General features: G+C 37.9%; 1 protein-coding gene across 1 annotated transcript in view; it reads right to left on the bottom strand.

The window, feature by feature from the left end:
* CDC123 (cell division cycle 123) overlaps positions 1-22,331 on the bottom strand; it is a gene marked incomplete at its 5' end in the record, with an annotated part of 29,268 nt that extends 6,937 nt beyond the window's left edge. The window contains 9 exons of the mRNA XM_010087167.1: positions 317-345; positions 4,034-4,156; positions 7,114-7,189; positions 8,849-8,897; positions 16,514-16,620; positions 17,339-17,434; positions 19,491-19,523; positions 20,347-20,401; positions 22,260-22,331. Coding sequence (XP_010085469.1) covers positions 317-345; positions 4,034-4,156; positions 7,114-7,189; positions 8,849-8,897; positions 16,514-16,620; positions 17,339-17,434; positions 19,491-19,523; positions 20,347-20,401; positions 22,260-22,331 — 640 coding nt within the window. The remainder of the gene's footprint in view (positions 1-316; positions 346-4,033; positions 4,157-7,113; positions 7,190-8,848; positions 8,898-16,513; positions 16,621-17,338; positions 17,435-19,490; positions 19,524-20,346; positions 20,402-22,259) is intronic.
* Positions 22,332-22,711: the final 380 nt, after the last annotated feature.

The following is a 22,711-nucleotide window of genomic DNA, read 5'->3' as shown; positions in this document are numbered from 1 at the left end:
AAGTTACATGCTTTAAGACAGAACACTTTTCTTGAAGATATTTAGTAAGTAATTACATCACTGGCACAGACGTATGTACACCCCTAATCCTATTATTCCCCTATTGTGGACAGTGTCTAACATGGAAAAAGGACCTGGGGAACAAAACGATAACATCAGGTACTTAATTTCCTTTTTTTTTTTTTTTTTTTTTTTTCATTTTTCCTTGCCAGGACCACTTCTAGGAAGATGAAGCTATTATTTGTGTCATTTCCATAGCATTTCAGGAAGAGTTTCCACAGAATAAACAATTATATACAACCTGTTGTTCACTTACCCTGCTGTCTCTGTACACATCAAAAACAACTGAAAAGGAGAAAAAAAAGTTAAATCTTAAAAGATACATAATTTTACAGAAGAAGTCTAAATTTAAATAGATACTTGCGTACACAGCACAAGCTGCAAAGTCAGTATGTCTAAAGAACTGCAAGCCAGAATTACATTCATTTCCAAGAGGGAGCTGAAACATTTCAAGAACTATTGTTAATGCACTGAGAGATCGGCTGCCAGGTTTCTCCATTTAATGCTGGTTTCTTCTGTTAATTTTCTCCCCCAATGAAGAACATTTTATAAAGTCAGCACAGAGAGAAGCTTATGATCTTCGACATTACTCCTGTTCAGCTTACAGCGGAACAGAGAAATTTCAAGGAAGGATCAAGAACCCACTGTGCTAAACATTGCACAAACATTTAGTAAGAGAAAGCTCCTGCTTGAAGGAGATGAGGACTTCAGCAGATAACAAGACTAACAGGTTGTAGGAACAAAGGGGTCAGTGGGTGCATTGAGGAGGAGGTGGCAGTGAAATGGCCAAGTTTAGCTAACCCAGAGCAGATACAGCACACCTACTAATTATCAACAGCTCTTTCAACCAGACCCTTTTTCCTAGTCAGTGACTGATGCTAAACGCCTGGTAGCTCCATTGTTGTCCCTCCCCTTGACTTAATTAAGCGTGAATCTTTGTACAGGCATCTTTCTATTAGCTTCTGTTCTTTATGGTTAAACAAATCTTTGATTTGCCTTTCTATTCAGCTAGGGAAATCGACAGATAAGCATTCAGGCATGACCACATGCAGAAGTTGTACCGGCTTAGCAGAAAGAAAGGGAATAAAAAAAAGCCAGACTTAGAAAAACTTCAGACAAATGCTGTATTGTCACTTCCTTCACTAATAAAGACGGGAATATTTCAGCTAAGAGATTTCCCAATACATGGGGGATAAACTAAACTCAGGATATGGCTGAAGAACACTTGAGCCTCAGCGACTACGCAGGAAGCTGCCCGTCAGCAACATCCATGCTTGTAAAGCTACTCAGCAGCTTAATCTAACATTTCATGCGAAGTTGGCTGGGCTAAGGGCAAACCACAACTCAACAGCACCAAAGCCAGCCACGTAACTGCTTTTGACCATATAGTTTAAAAATCCACACAGCTCTTTACACAAGCTCAGCTACATCAATTTAAAATGTCGCTCTGGAATTAAGTGCTATGTTTTCTCGAGAAGACAAGCCCTCAGTGGTTAAGTAAATCATCACTGCAAAGAGGAGGACAGCAATCCTAAATGTCTTCTCCAGCTGTTCAACTGAACTGGTTGCCTGTACCATGTACTCTCATTAGTCATATTCCATTAATGGAAAACTTGCATCTGAGCTTTATTATAAAATGAGACCCGTCAGCTTAAAGCAGCCTATGGCAATCACTGAGGCTAATGGCATTTAGTGGGATTTAAATCCCCATTAAGACTGGCTGCACGTTGGTGGCTAGTTTGGGACACTCTCAAACATTGAACAGAGAAGAATACCTGAACTGTTCCCTGTTCTTAGGGACTACCTCAGAGCAGGAGCATTGTATGCCAGCAAGCCTGGAGTAAAACTTTACCAGCAATTGCTCAAAATGGAGGGTAAGCCAAGGTTCAACTCTACAGGAAGTATTGATACTTTCAGAACACTTCCTACTGGGCTCTTATGAAAGGTATTTAGAAGGTACTAACATAATTTAGAAGTATTTATAAAGCATCCACCCATTTGTTATCCTACTGCTCTGACTCTGCAATGCTTCAGCTGCTCTGACTCAACTCTTCCATCTGAAGATGCTACCAGACCAACTGGAAAAAGCAGAGCAAACAGCATCAAAATCCCCAACAAAACAAGAAGTCAAGAAAAAAAGCTGTAATACCTTTCCTGTTAAAAGCAAACAAACAAGCAAACCCAGATTTTTCCTGTTAACAACACATATGCTACCAGACACTGGATCAAGGGATATGATGGGGGATAAATGAAAGGTGGCAAAAAAAAAAAAAGCAGAAAACATTTTCTGCATGGCATTTCTCTGCAGATGGACAAGTCGCCAGCATTTAGTGCTTAAGAACAAAAGGTTAACAAACCCTCATCTCAGAAGGCCACCCTGAAACCTCCTTTCCCCCAGAAGGTAACACAGTTGGCACAGATTTACTTCCTTTACATAAGATGACACTTCAGACCTCTCAGTTCACCAGACAGCAGTTTCAGAGCCTAAATCTAGGCATCAATTTCCAACAATAGTGCCCTGAATTCTTATCTATCAGTTGATTATATACCAGCTAACTGTGTTACGTTGGAACACAGAGGAAAATTAAATTCTGACAGTAATCAGAATGTCAGATCTATATGAGTGATCTTACTTCAAAACATCAGGGCTATGGACCTACTAAATTAGTACCCTGATTTCCAGACTACTAGTCTTTTCCAAGCAGTGGTCCTTGAGAACTTCTCTGGACTGAAATAAAGGAAACTTGCAGAGCCAAATTATTAAGAACTTTAATAAAACAGAGACTGGTATTAGAAGGTATCTTTTTCAGAAAGTCAGACAGGACAGATCCATTTGATTGCTCTGGTGGCTCAGCAAAATAATTAACGATGTTCAAAACTTACCTAAAGGTTGAGTTTTCAAAGCTTTATAGAAGATAATACAACTTCCAGACAATTCTTAAGTTTGTTTTTTACTAAACTGGTCCAAGCCAGACCCAATTTAAATTTCTTCATCATATTTTTCATCGCTACTGATCACCCATCACAATGGAACACTGTTCAGTTCTCACCAAACCATATCAGACAACTATTTCCAATAAAATTTGCAAAGGACTCCACATTTAAAGATCAAGACAATTTACTTGGGCTGCTCAGGTATCAAATACCACGGCCTTTATTCAAGAGTTTCAGCAGCTGAATTGCTGTGTATCAATATTCTAGGAGAAATTATTGTAACTTCTTGAAAATAAATTTACAAGTCCTGTCTTTAAGGAACACAGCAAACATCTGACAACATCTTTATAAACAAGTATTCTTCTTACTACTGAATGCCTTTTGTTAAGCATTTCCTACCTCACTTCTCAGGTTTAGAATTTTTCTTAATTAAAAACAAATATAAGGGGAAAAAAGCCTTTAAAAAGAAAAAGCCATCATGCCTCCTGAAGGGATCTTTCACTCATTGGTTGTGTTTTCCTGAAAAGCTCCAGCCTATTCTTTCAGAGTTGCTTGGGGTTTTCTTTGACAGTTTTATAGTCATTCAAAACCTACACTGCTCTGCGTGCTCTAGCCACAAGAGCTATGAGACTCTCACAAATTAAAAAGAACCAATCCCTGTGAAAGCAATAGGTATAGAGAGGTGCATATCCACAGACTTCAAACATTGGAGATGCCATTATTTATTACAAAGTACCCATTTTTCCACTGAGATCTAGCTGTAAACTGGAATTTAGCACATTACAACTTGGTACACTGTGGAGGAAACAAGCCTAGCTCAGCAACAGCAAGGGGGCAGGAGGACAGGTCTCATTTCTATGGAGTTTGCCCTGCAGTTTCAGTTTCAAACCTCCCAGCACCCTGCAAAAGAACTTCAAAGACATAGACCCTTCATTTCTGTTTCTAAGTCTTCGTAACAATGTGTGCAATAAGTATTTTAAAATTTTTCTTTCCCTCCCCCATGTTCCCCCCTTGCCAAATGAAGCTTTAAGATACTTACAGTCTTCATCCAAGAATTTATACTGTATGTTTTTCTTGAAGAACTCCTGTATTGATCTACAGATCTCCTCATGTTGCTTAGAGATATGATCGTAGTATTGAGTGTAGTCCCTCTGTGATATACCTGTTGATAATTTTAGTTCATTATAAAGAGCTTTAGGCATGCAAAAAACCCACCCAGACAAAATGCAGTTATCAGACATGCACGTTATAATTTATATTTCAGAAGATCGGGTTATCCCAAGTTTCAGCCATCACCAATGACTTACTGTTTGGCTTTATTCTCCTATACTTAAAGCACTTCCATCAGGAATCTTTTCCTTGAACAGTTCTGTCCTACATTTTGTGAACCTCATTTTATCTGTACACGCTTTGACTATTTTTAAGTGAATTTCAGGAGGAAACTGCCTGTGTTTAAGTTTCCAGATCCTGTATTTCAGTTTTATTCCCTCTGGTTACTCTGGTCAAAAACCTTTTCTGTTCTGCACATCAGATGTAGGGACCAGAATTTGCAGCCATGAAAGGAAAGGGGTAGAGGCTAAGCTTGCACATCAGCAAAGAAGGTAGATCCTAGCGTACCATAAAGATTCTCATTTAACTAAGTTTTTTTTACATGTGGAGTAATGTGTACCTGTTTGATAAGGCACTACAGGTGAAACTTTAAATCCTAAAATCAATATGATGGCATGCAGCCTAGTACCTTATTTCTCTTATTTGCCCCCTTGAGAGCTTTCTTGCTTATCTGACATTCGATAAACTATCCCAGCTACATCACAAGCTCTCAATTTCAGACATTTGTTTGTCTACAACAGGATTATACACTTGCATGCATTTTAAGTGACAGAAGTTCTCATACAGGATACGTCAACATAAGCCACTGCAATACCCTGTTTTTAAATATCAAATCAAGACCTTCCCCATCACTACAGAATGAGTAACTCGTGCTACTTAGAGAAAGAAAAAGCCAGAATCCCCCAAGAAAGATGCATCAATGATGACAATTTGCTGTTTTAACTATATATAAAAAGCAGAGATTAACTTTTACTGTAAGACAATGATGACTACCTCCTCCAAAAATGTGCTTTTTAAAGAAGTTCATACAAAGTTTATTATGTCAGTGGAATTTTAAATTATTAATACTACTGCAAAGCTTAACTCAGGTCTAAAAACAAAAACAAGAGACGGTTGCATCTCAGGGGATGCAGATGTGTAACTGGAAAATCATTCACTACACTGTGCAAGCATCACTCCTTCGCTTGACTGACAGGCTTATTAATTTCAAGCTCATGGGAATGGGAACATATTGTGAAAAATCTTGGAACTGTCTTCAGAAATGCAGCTGGAGTACTAGCTAAAAACAAACAAACAAACCAAACATACTGGTAGAGCTACTAGGTTTCAAAAGCTAGTAATGAAACAAACAGTGTTTAATCAGTCAGCGTACCAATGCTTTGAGGTGTTTGAAAGTAAATATCATTATATGTATATTCTATAATAAACCTACATTCAAATGCTTTAGAGGTTATTACAGTGATGCGTATCTCTGGCAGGCGTGGTGTGCCAGCAGCACACAACAGGACAGGATTCAGTTCTTCCCCCTTCAAAAAGCTATGAGGAGCCATTAAGCAATACTGGCTTAATGGAGAATCTCTGCTATTAGCAACATAAACTCTGTTGCAGAGAACTGTAATAAACCCTGCAATTGGCATGAATTGAGAGAAAATGGGAAAATTAGTGTAGAAGCACCAGAAGGAACAGCTAAATAAAAGGACTAGGAGAATAGTATGTGTTGACAGCACCTAGATTAGCACATCCCAAAACAGGAAACAAAGAACAGAGAGTACGTTCCTAATGATCCACAGAGGTGGGACAGGACGGAGCGACAAATTGCTGACAGCTCCTAACAGGTACAGAAAGGCACATCCAAAACAAGCACATAGTCAGCATGCTGAGAAGAAGCCAGGAGAACAATGAGGACTACACAGTTAATATCCCTTCCCTTCCCATCATCACAAAGAATCCTAGACAGACCACTTGTATACATGGATACATCTCAGTGCTTGTGAATATGTAGGTATGAGACAGCCAAAATGAGCAAACTTGGTTTTATTTTAAAGCAAAAAAATCATCTTCTTTCCTACAAAGTCTGGATTAGAGCTTTGCTACACCACTGCTATAACATTTCCTTGTTAGAAGAGTTTAGGCAGAATGATTCCATCTTGCGAAGCACAAACGTGCACCAGTCCTGTTCTATTTACATTTCTGTTCATCCTCAAAGATTCCATGGTAGACCATACCAAAACCGAATTCAAACTCCAGAACAGTAGTTAGCCTGAAATTAAACCCCTCAATTCAGGCACCTGTACGTGCACTAAATGCCTAAGCTCCTATTATAGTCATCAGAGAACAGTCAATACATCCAGATGAATCTAATTCAGCTGAATTTACCCTGGAGCTGCCTCAAATACAGGCTCTAGAACAATCTGCCTGTCCTCCAGCTGTGACAGGTCTCCTGATGCACCCACCAGCTCTTCGCATGCTGTGGATACCCCAGCTGCTCAGTGCCACTTGCAATTTAGGATTTTGAACCAGAGTAACAGATCAACAGGTTTTCTGACTAACCTCCATTGAATAGAATACGTACTCAGACACCTCACATACCTGTGGACATGTCTGACCTCCCCAACTTTCTGCATATAGTATCCATATGTGGTCACGTTTTATCAGCATAATACCCAATTGCCTCTGTATTCATTCTGCAAGTTGGAGATGATGCAATTTGCTCCTCAATATAAAAGAATCCCTCACAAAACAGCCTTTGGGTGAAGTTTCTGAATTAGCAATTAGAATTAAGAATATTCCCACTGTAATATTGTGCATGCTATGTCATCAGGTTTTCAAATGCAGTGAAAAGAGAGATGTGGCATGCCAGATTTTAAATTACAGAAAGAAGAAGAAACATTAATTCCAGAGATGAGGTCTGTTAAGAACGAACCGTCTTCATATTTAGTGCTGACTCAAGGAATCAGAGAAACTCCTCAGAACTTCACCTAATAATTTTATCTTTACAAAAATCCTCACCTATAAGCTCGTTTTCCTTGACAAAGCATCTGAATTCTGCACCAGGGATTAGTTCACACCATTTGCGAAGAACAAGCTACAGAGGAAAAACAAATGACAAAGTCTTGTTTCAGAAAGGTAACAGGTAACGTTTTGTTAACAGGTATACCTTGTAGATCTACAGTTTTGCTGTAATGACAAGATGACCTCTGAAGTTATTCCTGGTAGAAGAAAACAAACAATCTTAACCTACAGTTTACATAATTATTTTAGCAAATACTTGAAAGCAATTAGACTTAATATTGATTTCATAGAATCACAGCATGGTTTTGGTTGGAAAGTACCTTTACAGACCACGTAGTCCAAACCAGTTTAAAGTAGAAAGGTTCAGACTTGACATAAGAAGAAACTTTTTCACCAGGAGGACTGTCAAGCATTGGAACAGCTCCCTCATAGAGGTTGTGCACCCTTCATCCACTGAGGTTTTCAGACCAGATTTGATAAAACGCCAAGCAATCCGATTTGATCTCTGCTGCTTACTCAGCTTTGAGCATGAGAATGGACTAGAGACCTCCTGACAGCTCTTCCCACCTTAATTATCTTATGTTCTTCCACTGTGTACGGCATTTATAACTGTGAAATTCTTTATGAAACAACATCAAAGTTACATTAATGATAAAGCATGGAAAACAAAGAAGTCCTGCTGTACAACACAACAAATCTGTCACGGAATTGGCACAATATTGCTCCCTAGTCAAAAGAGCTGATGAGCAGAATTAAATTTAACCAAATCAACCTCTATTCTGGTATACACCCAAGCAGAATTCTGTGACGCCTCTGAAGGCACAAACCAGTTAAAATAAGGACACGGGACAGAAATAGGAACCAAAGTATTATAGTCAATAGGACATGCTGCCTGGTAATTAAAGCATCTCTCTGGCACTTTCTCAAGTTTCTGCATTTCCTAAGCTGAAGTATTCAGATGGATGCATTATTTTGAGGGCCTCAATTACTGCTCATGGGTACCGGGAACACCCAACACCTATCAGCCACAGCAGAAAAACATCAGTAATCAAAGGTGACACTCCTAGCTACAGTGTAAACATGAAACTATTTGTTCCAGCTTTCAGATGTCCTGTGTTTTTAAAGCACATTAAGATAGTGTTTTTAAAAAAACAGGGTTCATTCACTTTTCTAAAGCCCTTTAGCCCACAGGATGATGACAAATGCTCTATTTACATAAAAATTATTATTAGAAACATGACTAGATGCTATCACAAAAGCGATAGCACCACATGACCAGTTTAAAGCGTTGTTAATATCTGTGTTGCTAACTTAACAGTTAAATCTGGTAACGAGCATAGGAAACAAGATACGATTGACTACTGCAGTTCAGGATGTCCCCAGCCACTACAGCTAGCTTCTCTCTTAGTAACCTCAGTTGTGATATTCACCAGCAGCATACTATCAAGAATATATGACTTTCAGCTGTTGAACTTGTCCTTCTTGGCAAAACCTGACAGACATGAGAGGAAACTGCAAGGAAGCTTCCAAAGCCTGAACTTGAGCTCATCTCTAATCTGTAATTAAATTAATTCCTTATGACCTGTAGGGCTTAACCAGACTTCCCCATACTGCCCAAGTAACACAATTAAAACAAACAAAAACGTTTTATAGGCACATACTCAAGCACAAATGGCAGCCTGCCTGTGAGCAATTCATTTAAATCACCCAGAAATCATGCAAAGAGTCTTACCTCATAGTCCAAGGAAGGATCAGGGGAATCATCAGTACAGTGAATAAATCTGGAAAGCAAGGCAAAGGCATCAAAATCTGCTTTTACATTTAAGATTTTAGCCATAGTGAGAAAAAATAACCTCAAACTGTGAATCACAAAAGCCACTGTCAAATTATCTCCAAGATGTACAAACCAAGTATATCCAATATATCAATAACAAATCTCCTTCTGACAATTATCAGATGGAGAAAAAAGGGGAAAAAAAAAATCACCTTTTCATCTAGTGCAATTTGGAAGCACTTAAATTTGGACAGGGACATGGATAAAATGTGTTTATTCATTGCTGAGCATTTTTTGTCTGAATCAACAGTGGTGCTTCTGTCTTCTTATAATTACGTTGGCACAACTAAATTGTCAAAGAACCAAATAAACTTGAGCAATCTAATCTAGTTTCATCGTAGCATGTTTTCTCTAGTACTGTTAATCTTTAACTTCCTAAACCACACAACAGAGACACATCATCATGCCTTACAGCAGTTCCTTTCCATGAATGAGGGATGCAAAACAGCGCCACTCAGCACTTCTGACTCCACAGCATGGTATCTCTCTAAATTAAGAGCCTTTAGAAATACTCTTACAAATCTCTTGAGAGTGGAAATAAACAAAATTATTTCCCTAACTGCAAGCAGATGTCAAGGTTTTGTTCCTTGCAAGTAGCTGGCTCTGTGTGCCACCTTTCAGGAACTCTCAGGAATGGAGGCAGTTATACCCAAGCCAACTTCCACGTACCTTTTTGTCATTTTACAGCAAACTTTGCAATAAATCCTGTAACTTTCAAAGGGAATTACCAAAAGAACGTGCGTTTTCCTTCCAAATGTACTCCCTGACCTTACTGGCAACAAACCACTTTGATGCAGAGAAGAACAGTGCAAAGGGTCACTGCTGAACAACAGTCTTAAATGGCAACATTTGTGCTATCTCCCTTTGGCACTGATATTCGTTAAGCAATCCAGAAGTCGAACATCTCCAATATAAGCATTGCGTTTGTGAGACACGGCTGCCTAGCCTTCAGTTTGAAGTGAAGAGTTATCGCAAGAGTTGATTCAGTACGCTGCCAGCAGAAATAAATCTCACACATTTTAGTTTAGACTTTAATATCCACTACACACAGAAAAGAAGGGAGATCACAGGCATGCTTTCCAAAAGTACTGTAATCAAACAGATCATATACCTCTGTAAGCCTATGTAAACAGATAACATCCTTCAACTGCAGTTTATATTCCCCGCAATTTAAGATCTGTCAAGGCAATAGAAACAAACTCCTGAGAGCTTGCAGTTTTGCTAGACTCAAAATTCCTCTCTTACTAGCACAGATGCTTACCACGCTCAAGAAAATATCCCCCTGCTCCACTAAAACAACCATAATCTATACATACAAAGGCAGCTGAAGTCCCGCACATGGAGTTTTACAGTCCCTGCCCCCTAGGACCTTTATTATCTCTCACAGACTTCCACATCTGAGATCAGGGTACCCACAACCTGCTTTATTCCAATAACATGTAGTCTTTTCCAGCAGTCAAAACGCAGCCTTACAAACAATCAAAATTATCCCCTGCTTAACCCTCAAATATTTCAGGTGAGAGCTATGTGGGGAAAGATACTTCCTCCTTCCTTGTAAATCAGAAAATTAAATCCTTGGCAGCAGTACCCGAGCCACACAGACTGCTCAGGTACTGCTGCCAAGTCAAGCAAACAGGCAAAATGATGAATACAGACAAAAATACTGCAAGACGCAGTAATGTTGTTTTTCTTAAGTCTTAATGACTTACTACCCCTTTTTTGGGGGTAAATTTTGGGCAACTTCAGGTAGTTGCAATTTTACATTTTTTTACCAACTTATCGTAGCATCAATTGTTCAGACCCATCTGAATTTGTCTATCACATAAAGCCTTTTGATCGTAAGAAGCAGAGGCTAAGCGGGGTTTCTTTAACCCGCGTCCTATCCAGGTTTGAAGGTACTTGAAAGAACAATCAGAAAGACTTCAGGAACCCAAAACTGAGAGATATCTGGGCTCTCTTTTCTGAAGCTTTTGAAAACGGTCATTTTGAATAGTACTACGGGTGAAAGAATTAAACTCTACTGCTCACAGGCCTCGTGCTGTGGTCAACAGCTTGTTTACAGATTTATACTGAGATGACAAGAACTGAAGGATCATGGTCTCTTTATAGGTAGCAGCTGTATGTTAATCTCCAAATGTATATGCTTGACAACAGGACACACTACATGAAGCCATTATGCAGTTCATTTTTCAACATTGAGAAAAGCAATTTAAGAAGGTTTGTAAGACTTCCAATATGTATCCTACTAATAGAGCCATAACTCATTGCAAATCACTGAGATTATTCTGTGGATAATAAACTACTATGAATATAATGAGAATTGTAAAAGTTATTTTGTACCTGACAGTTCCCCTGCTACCATCTCATAGTTTATTTTAAAACCTTAATAAAAAAAAAAAATCAAGGAGAAACTTATAACAGCCTTTGAACTGCATTTTTATTTCTTGAATATTGAACCTTGCTGGAACTTCAAGGACTAAAAGAAAGAGGAAATTCATTCACCACCCAAAAGAGGGTCTTGTACTACACTGTAAATTGCTAGGAAAAATGGGATGCGAGTAAAACCTCAAGAAAGAAAAAAAAATAATCAAAGGTTCATTTCCCACATCCTCTCCTGTGGAACTGTCTACCTTGAATAGGTTAGTTACACTAAAGTCTAAACTAACAGCTACCGTTCCTGCAAAACGTATCCGAGTGCCAGGTCACATCTTTGTAAGCCAACACTGCCTCCTATATTCTGGTAGGAGAACACAGGCTGTTATTCCTTCACATCTCAGAAACACTTTATATTTGCTTTATAATTTGTAATTCAATATTTAGAAGCATTAAGTCTGGTATCAAAAATGTAGTCAGAATGGCAGCTTAAAAACAAAAAGGATTGAAACATCTGCTAGGTTTTAAAGTTAAGCAATGTGCTTAGGAGCCTGATGGGCTAAACCTCACCCAAGAGCAGACTAACTGTTCTCAGAAACAGGCACTTCAATTTTAACCAAGCCCTCTTATAAATACCTAAATAAAAAAGAAAAAAATTGCACCTCCTCTCATGTTCCTTTGTATCCTGCACATTAATACACTTGGAAACTTTTCCTTGGCCCAGTGGGAGTTGCTTCATCTGCTCTGTTAACCTAGTAGATATTTCTTTCCTACTAAATGTGGCACAGATGGTCCCTTCCCTCTGTTTCCTGGGCTTTGGCAGGGTTGAGTGGCTACTTTTAGACTCTTCACCTGTCTAACCAGCTTCTCGAAAAGTTTGCAGGAATTAACTTCTGGAATTAACAGGTCCATAGCACCAGCTGGTCCAATAAAATACCAAGAGACAATTTACCACACTTAAGTGCACATGAGAAAGCAGCTATTCTTGCATGTGACTGGTACTGCCCCTCCACAAGAAGTCAAAGGGCAATCCCTGCAAAAGATGTTCTCTGCATTAGATTGCTTTTCAACAAGGCTGAACTTACAGGACTTCTTGTTTCACCTCTACAGTCGTGATTATTAAACAACTGGAAAAATAAGAACACTTTAGCGTTCAAAATCCCAAAAGTAGCATCTGCAGGTTTAAAACATCCAGTATTGCCCTGTAGAACAGGAACAATCTCAGAAGTTTGACAAAATTTACAAGGTTTATTAACAAGCATCATACAGCCACAAGCTTATCTTATAATTGAAAGGGCATTATCATATTATTAGAACTCTTGCTAATATTTATACCAGTTTCAAGGTGGGCAATCACGTCTTAACAAAATGTAGTCCACACATTCCAACAATAACGAAGAAAACTGTGTTCTAAACCAATATACTCAACAGGGCTTTAAAATAAGTGATTAAAACTCCTCTTTTGAATAAAAATTAACAGAAATCCCAATTAGAAAGGGAATTATTTTTTTTAATCACATATTCTCAACACTAAGTTTCTGAAAGCCTACATTAAAACCTGAAAAGTTAAGGATCACAGCACTCACAAATTTTTTGTGAACTCAGCTAAGTAAAATGCAATGTTTACTTTAAAGCAGAAACAGCATGGACTACATTAACAAGTGCATCGCTCTGAAGCCTTTGTTAATTTGTACAAAATTAACACAGAGGAAAGTTAACTCATTATTCTGAACTTTTTAACCAAACAAAGCATCAACATCATGTAAGAAGCCAAACACTGAGAACAGTCAAAACTTATCTGGACATGATCAGTATATTTGCATTAAGGCCATATTTTTTAATGGTTTGTAGTGAAGTACTGCATAGCTGAAGCTTTCTCAGAACTTGGAACAGCTGAGAATTACAGCAAGGGCAGCTCCCTGACCTAACAATGGATAGATTGATATCAGATAAGCAGGTAGGAAATGCAAAAGGAAGAGGCAAAGAAAGGGGTTTGCCTTAAATCCCACATCACTGGCAAAGCTGGATTAAGAAACAGATCTTCAAATTGCCATTGCAAAGTCTTTTCCATATTCTGACCCGTGAAGTGGATTTTTAAGTTAAAACAATTGAACATGAACAAAAAAAAAAGGGTATACAACATGTCAGCCGTTACTTATGCAGGGCAAAAAACTTTTAGACCACACTGAGTACTAATGAAAGTAGAAATATAGCACATTTATCCCTTCTCCTCCCTCTGACTAGCCTTTCCAAGGGATTTGGATGTATTATGTATCCAATTTTCCCTTGTTCAGCACTTCAGGTTCTTACGCCAGTTACCTTTTTAATTTCTGCTTGCTAAGGACTAGGGAACTGGCAGCTAATCAATAGCATAATTAAGGAGGACCACCATTCTGATTCAGCAACAATCATTTCACTGTTTGGATGGGGACATTTTGTACAAATCACTTAGTAGTTTAGAAATACCATGCACAGACTGGACAATAATATGTGCTTTAATCAAGCACAAAATATTCATAAAATATAAGATACATTAGAGACCAAAGTGATTTTATACATTGCACACGTTCCCCTAGTCATAACTACTACTTCTATGCAAATTCATGGGAACTGCAAGGCTGCACTGCCTGTATTAACTCTACCTTACCAAAACAATAAAGTGTGTTCCAGCAAAAAAACCCAACACAGCCCAAATTTATACTAAACATTAGATTAGATTTTATAGGGAGGGAAATAAATGCAACACTTCTCACATTAAACTTCACCTTAGCCTTTAGATGAGGTGATGATCCCACCATCATGTCACAGGGCTGGCTTATTCACACACTACTAGCAGAGCTGTGCTATCTGGCGGTGCGTGTGGAGTTATCACGCTGGAAAAGGAGTCTAAATGGATTGGAGTACTGCAATTTGAGGTGTTGTCTTTCTGCAAGAGGTTATTCTCCCACAGCAGGATCAGTAGAAGAGAGTAAGCCTGCCCCAGGCTGCTCAGCCACTACTGATGTTAGTCTGGTGTGAACTCAAGGTGAAATTACTGATGGTTCAAGTTAACACCCACGCTGTGAAATCTCACAACACAGGAGCTAGAATGCATTCATTGCCTCTACCACTAAGTCAGCGCTGTCTGCAGAGGGCAAGATGCATAGCTGAGGTGCTAACTTTACCTGATAAAAGATAAAACCTGACAGAAAATGCACCAATTCCAGTCTCAGCTGGAGCTCAATTGAACCAGCTCATTCTGCCATACAAATGGCATAAACTAAGAGCACAAACAAACACACAGCACTGCCACAACTTCTAAATCAAGTGGTACTTGCTAGACACTCGATTGTGTCCCAAGCTCGTTAGAAAGTGGTTGACCAAACAGGAATTCTCCAAGGAGCTCAGGGTACTTTTGGATGAACCTCTTTATACGTGAGGATAGTAGAAAACAAAAAATGTATTATTTAATATACACAAAGGGCTTGATAAAAAGTGTACATTTCTTTTCAGATCCACAAGAGTCAGTCCTGAAAGCAGTTACAACAAAGGACACCTAAATTTTAGTGCTCGACTCTCCAAACAAACCATCCTCAAGACACCTGGCCAAGTCACCTGCCTCTCATTAGGGGAAACCATGAAAAAAAGCTCCTTGGTAAGGCACTAAAGTCTCCTGAGAATCAGTATTCACTCACCTCTGAAATGTAAACAATAGATTTCTCATCTCCCCCATCCCTTTCATTCTCTATGATCCCAGAATCATAAATTCTTAATACTCACGATTGTTCCCCTAATCCAACATACTTTTCAGACTGTCTTCTCACTCCAACATAAACTCCCCTCCTTCTCAGTCTCTTCCCCTGGTTGTAGGTTAGACATAATGTAAAGCCTAGCATCAGAATTGGACTGGCAGCATTGCTTAGCACTCCATAAATGCAGAGATAAAGATGAAGATGTTGCTACCTATAACTTTTTCAATGTATCAACAGACTGGGGGAGAAGAGTGTTATTAGAGTTGCAGGAATAAAAAAAAAGAAGGCAGCTGCACAGCATTAATGCAACTGGTTTCACATTTTAGACAAGACAATTCTTATCGGGTCATAAGCTACTTAACACAGGACTATTACGCTATAAAGCACCTAGAACAAGTGCCCTGCATTTAATTGAGTCTCCTAAATATTGCAGTAATATAAATAAGCATTGAATAATTACTGGAAGGCAATCTCTTGGATTCCAAGCATTGGATTGCTCTTTTTCTTTGAAATTCTGATTTTCTGAAAAAACACTAGTAATAACAGTAACGAGAACATTAAATTCCAATAATTCTATTTTCTTTTAGAAGAACGCTGTATTTTAGAAATGAGTGACGCAAATCAGACGCATGTACTACTGTTCCTATACAATTAAGTACTCTCTTCATGTGAGCAGACAAAATAAACCCCAAGCATATCACCCTTGTAATTTTATCTGTAACTATTATCCCTAGTCACAGTTCCTGGAGTGCATTTGTTCAAGAGCTATAAGAACTTAGGTTCAGAAGGAGCTCTAGGAATATGTTAGCAGAAGTCTCAGCCATCTTCCACCTTCAAAATTTGAAAGGGACATGGTAAAGTCATGCTGTATTACCGTGAGAAGAAGGTAGGTAGCAACAAGTAAATACTAAGAGGGGTAGGAAGGAAAAAAAAACCCGAGATTAAAATACTACTTGCTCTGGAAAGCAACTCAATAAAAATGGTCTTAGTCCATAGTGTCATTTCACATGTACGACTTTAATGTAATGTCTCCCTGGTTTGCTTTTCACTTGTTTGCATATTAAAATCAAGATAATTAACATAAGAATAAAATGGAGGCTGCTCCTCTCTTGTCAACTAAAACAAGGTAAACAATTCTGGTTTACTAGGACAGACTCACTTGCGTAACAATGAAGATAATTTGCCTCACAATTCTCTGCACTAAATTGGACCTGGCATTTATTTTTGCAGGAGGAGGGAAGGGGTGAGGGGAGCTTCAAAGAACACCTAACTTATTGCTGTACCTGAAGCTTGTATTACTGTACCTGAGCAACTTCTAAACACAAATATGTATTTCCACATCAGATATTTATCATGACTGTAAAGAGTAAGATCTTTCAAAACAACTGAAACCAACCTCGGAGGGTTGTAGTATTTTTGACTGGGTATAAATAAGATTGTCTCCAAGAAATCTACTTACGGTTGAGTTAGGTCACGAGTAATGAAGTCTGAACTCTTGAAGAGGAGGAAGATGTCACTGAGAGCTTTACATTTCAGAGAGCTGTTCATTGCAATCCAGTAGGCATCCTAAACAAAAAAAAAAAAGGACATTACCCAAAAATACACCTTTACTAGCAGGAAGGAATGCCTGGTGCAGATCTATCCGCACTAAATATTGTGCAACATTTGAAATACATGCAGAAAGTTACCTTTTTATTTTGAAGAAATCTTCATTAGGTGTTACAAGAGACACAATATTTATTGCTTTTCTTATGAATACTCTGTTGAAAGCAGAGTAAATCCATTAAAAAAGTTTTTGCCTTACTGCTTCCAGGCACTTTCTTGGAATGCTCGACTGAACACAAGTTTCCCTTGAGACTATGATACAAAGACATTTGGGTGCACCCATCCTTAAGGCATAGTTAGAGCACCTAAAAATAACTAGAGGGAAGTTTATTGCTTTTTTAAAAAATGTGAGGGTTTTAATCTTTATCCCGGGCAAAGTTTTTAACTAGCATCCTAAAATGAGAAGAGTCTGACCATCATACTGTTATCTGTGACAAGGATACAGGGTTTTATGTAAGGAAGATGGTACTGCCTTGCATCAGCCTCACCAAACAGTGCACCATCTAGCTCTAATCCACCAGAACAATTTGCTGTCTCATACTTCACTGATATCCTGTCTATCACTCCTTCCTTTATCAGAACTACTAGTCTCTTCTACTTTCCAATGCATTAAGACAAAACAAACAAAAAAATCCTTATGATAACATCCGTTACAAGTTTTGAGAGTCAGCATTCTTACCCTTGGAGCACTCCAGTTAAGTTTAGGAAAAACACTACCACCCAAGGAACTTATTGCTTCTTGAACTTTAGCTGTAAACTCAGGAAATTCTGGTGCCTGTACAAATAACAAAAAAAAAAAACAACCTCCAAATTTCAATACATTTAATAGTGAAGTGTAGCCATCTTCTAAATACCATTAGTAATACATACTGTGGAAGAAATAAACATGTCCACAAATCAGGAACCAAGAACCCTCCAAAAATAATGATTTTTCATAAATAAATCACTTAAGAATCAACACCAACTCTCTTTCAATAAGATAAAATTGAAAACATGTTTCCAGTTCTCACTCTCATTACTAGCAAGACTCCACAAACTTCAGGAGAAAACCCAAAACTTCATAATGTTCATCATGAAAGCTGTAACAGCTGGCAAACGTGCAAGTCAGATAAACAGACCTTAAATACATACCTGTTGTTTTATACCTGATGGTAGATTATTGTATACAAATAATATCCAAGATGATTTAAAAACAAACAAACAAAGAAAACTTCAAAAAAGTATTAGGAAAAACTAAAATACAAATATTGTAGTATTCTGTTAAAGTATTAAAAGGAAGAAAGAAATCAGTTCTGGTTTGTAATGGTTGTCTAGTTGCATTTAGGAGTACAGTAAGAGAGCAAAAGTAAATAAATCAATTCATAGGCATGAGTGACAGCTCCTCATTTAAGCTTTAGTTTTACAAAATGTTGCTAGCAATACCTTAACTAATCAGCTCTTAAATTTTGTCTTAAAGTAGCTCCTTAATGACATATTGTATCAAAATAGAGGACACCCTGCAAAGGTACAGGTTAGACTAGCAAACCTTGTCTCGTAAAGAACACTGTCAATATTGTAAACGCGAAACAGGGTAAAAAAACTCCTCAGGATGTTATAAACACCAGTCTGAATGTGGTGCTACAGAAAAAAACAGATTGATGACCTTTAAAACAATATGAAAGGATTTCAGGTATATGTCAAAGATTTTTAATGTAATAGGATTTATAGCAAAAAGTATATAAGAATGCTATTTCTGTCTGAATATTCTTAAACTCAACTCAAAGGTAACTTCTAGGCTAAAGCTAAGTGATGTCTCTAAAACAACAAAGCCCTCACAGCCACACAAGTGATCAAAAACACTTTATACATTTTGGCATCTCCTTTCTGCAGCCCCTCCAAATGCAGACACTTAAAAAAACCCTCTCACGTTCTAGCTCAGTGACCTAGACTGAACTTCAGACATTCTGAATCTTTCCTTAGTACATTATTCTTTCTTTAGCAACACTAACATGAGCTTCTCAAAAGACACGATGGATACCAAAATCCTTGTTCTGAATAATTTTCCACCTAAGGCATCTACTTTATCAAATCTTAGATATTTGAATTGAAGCTGTTAGTGTGTGCAAATGTGGCATGTATTAGTTTTAAAATCTACGCTATAAATCCTGTGCTAGCACACATGCAACTCAAAGCAGGCGCTGTGTTTTTATTGTGCCAAATCCAATGTGAGCAATTCAGCACAATGTTGAACATTAAGGAGCTAACAGAAGTGAAGTAACAGTATCAGTGGCAGACAAGGGGTGGAAGTATAGTAACTTTGACTACGATAGGGCAACAGCAAGTTTCAAAAAAGTTGTAAAAAAAGATCAAGGAAGCCTGGTTCGTATTCATTCTAAGCCAGGCTCAGTGCAAGGAGAGAAGAATAAAGACAGGAAAAGGGAAAGGAAAAAAAAAAAAAAGAGGGCAGAAAGAAATGTACTTAGGAGAAAATCATGGCAAAGGTGTAAGAGAAAAGCTGTGAAAACTGAGCTGCAGGGGCTTCATTTCTTCTGCATCCAGTCTGATTAAGTAATTGAGAGATATTCAAAGTGGTGAAAATGAAAGGCAGCTATATTTAGAGCCATACCTTAGCTAATTTCCTATAGTCTAACAAGTGTGTGATTGTTGGGGATGAAGAAAAGAGTTTTACTTTAAATTAAATAAAATGAAACCACCAAACTTTTTTCATCTAGAATGGTCTGAAAAACATTAAATACAGTAACAGATATCTCTAAGTGGCAACAAGTTTACACCACAAGGTTGCAGAAAGGATACTGCTGACAAACCCACATTAGGCTTTTACAGGACCTTACCTTAAGCGTTGTAGTATTCTCATCATCTGACCACTGTTAAAAATACGAAAAAAGTCAAAAGTTACTAGTTTCCCAAGACATCCTTTCTAACTTATGAGAATATCAGAATCCATATGGCTTCCTACAACACGTAGATCAAACCATCGCCCTGGAGCTCCTGGCATGTAACATCACCATCCTCCAATTATTACGGCTGTAAATTAAGACATGAAAAATACTGTATCTTCAGTAGAAGTACTATTCTGAAGTACGGATAAAAGAAGACACCTATATATTTTAATTGGGATTTATATCACAAACTTGGACATTTCAGAACTCGGAGTCTTCCCTGTCTAAAGCTTGTCTGCAGCTCCAGTACTTCTAGCCTTAGACTCATGATCCATTAGTTTCATTTACATTTCTTTTTCATGCCCTTTTTGTACCTTCTGTCACCTTGCACTTGCAACATGTTTCAGTGTTTTTCTTCTAGAATACCCTTCCGAACTATGTTGGTCTCAGAAACTTTCACTGTTTCTTGAAATAACTCCTCCAAATATACTTTTCCTCCTAAATTTTCAGGGCATGAAACAGCACTAAGTTCATTTCCAACATCCTTCAACATTCCTTCCTCATTATTACAAATGCAATTATCAAGAAACAAAAAAAATTAAAAAGTTGTCTGTGAAAGAGCACAGAAACATGTTATACCTCTGGCATCACAGTATAGATGATGTTTTTAAGTTTCTCAAGCCAGCTACCACATTATTATTATTATTATTTTGGTGAAGTACTCTCCACACCTATAAATTATGCAGAAAAGGTTGCATATTCATATTTTTCTCAAGAGACTTGACATTAAGTTGCATTTTATACTCGCCTGTATTTCCTCTGCATCATCACTCCCCTCTTGAGCATGATTTGGTGGATCTTCTCTAGAAGAAAAAATTAGCAGGAAAAAAAATTAAGCACTGAAGTTTAACTTGACCATGTACATTACATTTCCACAGCATCTATCAGCTGATGATCTCAACATGTTTTCATAAGAAGATGAAGCCTCAAAACCCCTGGCAGAGAAAAATCAGAGCACGCCAGTACTGAAAACCAAAGAACAAACACCCTGGCATTAGACTTGGGCCCTACCCAAACCACTTGGCTTCTTTCAAATTAGCAGATCACCTTCTGCTCTGAAAATGCCATAATTGAAGCTTTTCAACACCCTGCCAACCACTCTTTTCCAACTTTACTGTCCTCTCACAGAAGCACAAATTAAACAAACTTTTTAAAAAAAAAAAAAAACAAATTAGATTTAAATTATGCTTTGGCTCCATACTCCTTTTCCAAGTAAAAATTCATAAAACTTGACTTTCAGATATCGACCTGTCAGTTTCTGGCTCTGAAAAGAAAACATCCCCACACTCCACACACAGAAAGGAAGATCCTATGGGAAGTGGAAACATAGCCATGAGCTTCTTCCTGAGAAGTTCCTTTTTCTCCACAGGTGAGATCTGCTGTTGTCAACATCAGCATATCTGAGAGAAAGCACTTGATTGCAAATATGCCCTTGAAGTTCTAGGTGACTTTTTAAGTTCTTTGAGCAACATAACTGAGTGTGAAGATCTCAAAGGAGAAGACCAAGCTCTTGAAGAAGACTTATTCACAGCAAGTCAGCGTAGCAAACAGGGTAAGTTCAAATGTATGCCCCTGCCAGAAGCCAACTCTTCAACAAGCTAAGTCTCTGCGGTCCCTTACTGCACTTCCATAGGGATTTAAACTATTAATTCAGTTTTTGAGATCTAGAGGTCAGATACCACTGAAGATTACAAATGATCTTGGCCTTGACTGCAAGAAGATCACATTCACTTCTAGCTGAGAAAGTTGAACTCAGAGAAAAATTGGTTTCTAAAAGGGATTTTAAATTGGAAACATCTTGAAAAATATAATTTCAGTCAATTATACAGCTGTCCATTATACAGCTGTCCATTATACCACTGAAGACAGCAGAAATTGTGAACATAGCTGTAAAGTCAAACCCTCAGTTTCAGCTGTTCTGAAGACTGATTAAAAAACAAATGTCTGCCACTAAATAAGCTGCACCATTATGAAGAAGCAGGTGATAATACTACTTCTTATCCAAAATGGTTTATTCTGATTTTCTGGATACCTTTTATAAAAAAAGAATTTTTAAATTAAAAAAGACCTTTAATCTTTACAAGGTGTATAAACAGCTTCAATTTCATATAAATTGATTCCTGAGAAATGAGACACAGCTCCCTTATACTCACAGCCTAATTTGTTGCTCTGTGAGAGGCAAAGTACCAGTTAGGAAATTATGGAGTGCGGACTGTATATGTAGCTTATTTTATTGAGAAGTACACTCAGTTAATGTCACTTCAGCCCTGGATAAGGCAGCAGGCATGTGAATGGCCTGGGACAAGGTCAAGCCTCTAAAGTGGAGCTAACAGTATCAAAGCAACCAAACGTAAACCAGCAGGATGTGCACCCAAGAAACTGGTAGACTCTGCAAGAAAAAGCAGAGGAAAAATGAAAAAACCTGCCCCCACTCAGTCTAGAATCAAGTGTATTAAATGGATTTTAGGATCTGCATCAGGCATGTTTGCTAACAGCAACAGTCAGCCCCTTCACAGACTCACACAGTATGAGGTTTACTGCAGCCAGACCAGTCAAACTTAAAAAGCTCAACGATGCAAAACATAATACATGTATTTAAAATAGTGCTGAGAACATAAAACAGTATTAATACTTGGAGGATGTTGGGGAAACACTTTTTACCTTCCGGAAACCACAAGCGTTCCATCGTCCAGCAAATATTCTTTCACGTTATCTGGTAGGGGAAGTATAACACTGGAAGAAACATCAGAATTTCTTTAACAAATTATTATTATTACTTGTTAAAATAATAACAAGAGTTGAATAAAAATAATATGGTTTTTAATAGAATGTATCTCAATAACAGGATGTTTTAGTCACTAACACTATGCAAAAAAACCCCATTTTTCCTTCTCCCCTCTCATCTCTTCCCAAAAAGCAATGCCCATTTTCCCTCCAGGGAAGTAGAGGAAAAAGAGGCAAAAACTCTAGATGAAATGCACAAAAATGCCTCACTCATTCAAAGCTCTGCGAAATTCAAAGGAAGATTGTGTGTGGCCACTGACAAGGAGACAACATGTTCCTCAAACTAGATGTTTTTCTTCTGAGATTCAAACCAAAATTTGACTATACCA

Source organism: Pterocles gutturalis, unplaced genomic scaffold, assembly GCF_000699245.1.
Source record: "Pterocles gutturalis isolate BGI_N339 unplaced genomic scaffold, ASM69924v1 scaffold48026, whole genome shotgun sequence".
Taxonomy (NCBI): Eukaryota; Metazoa; Chordata; class Aves; order Pterocliformes; family Pteroclidae; genus Pterocles; species Pterocles gutturalis.
The sequence above is the reverse complement of the archived record's forward strand: the minus strand, read 5'-3'. Positions and strand labels throughout refer to the sequence as shown.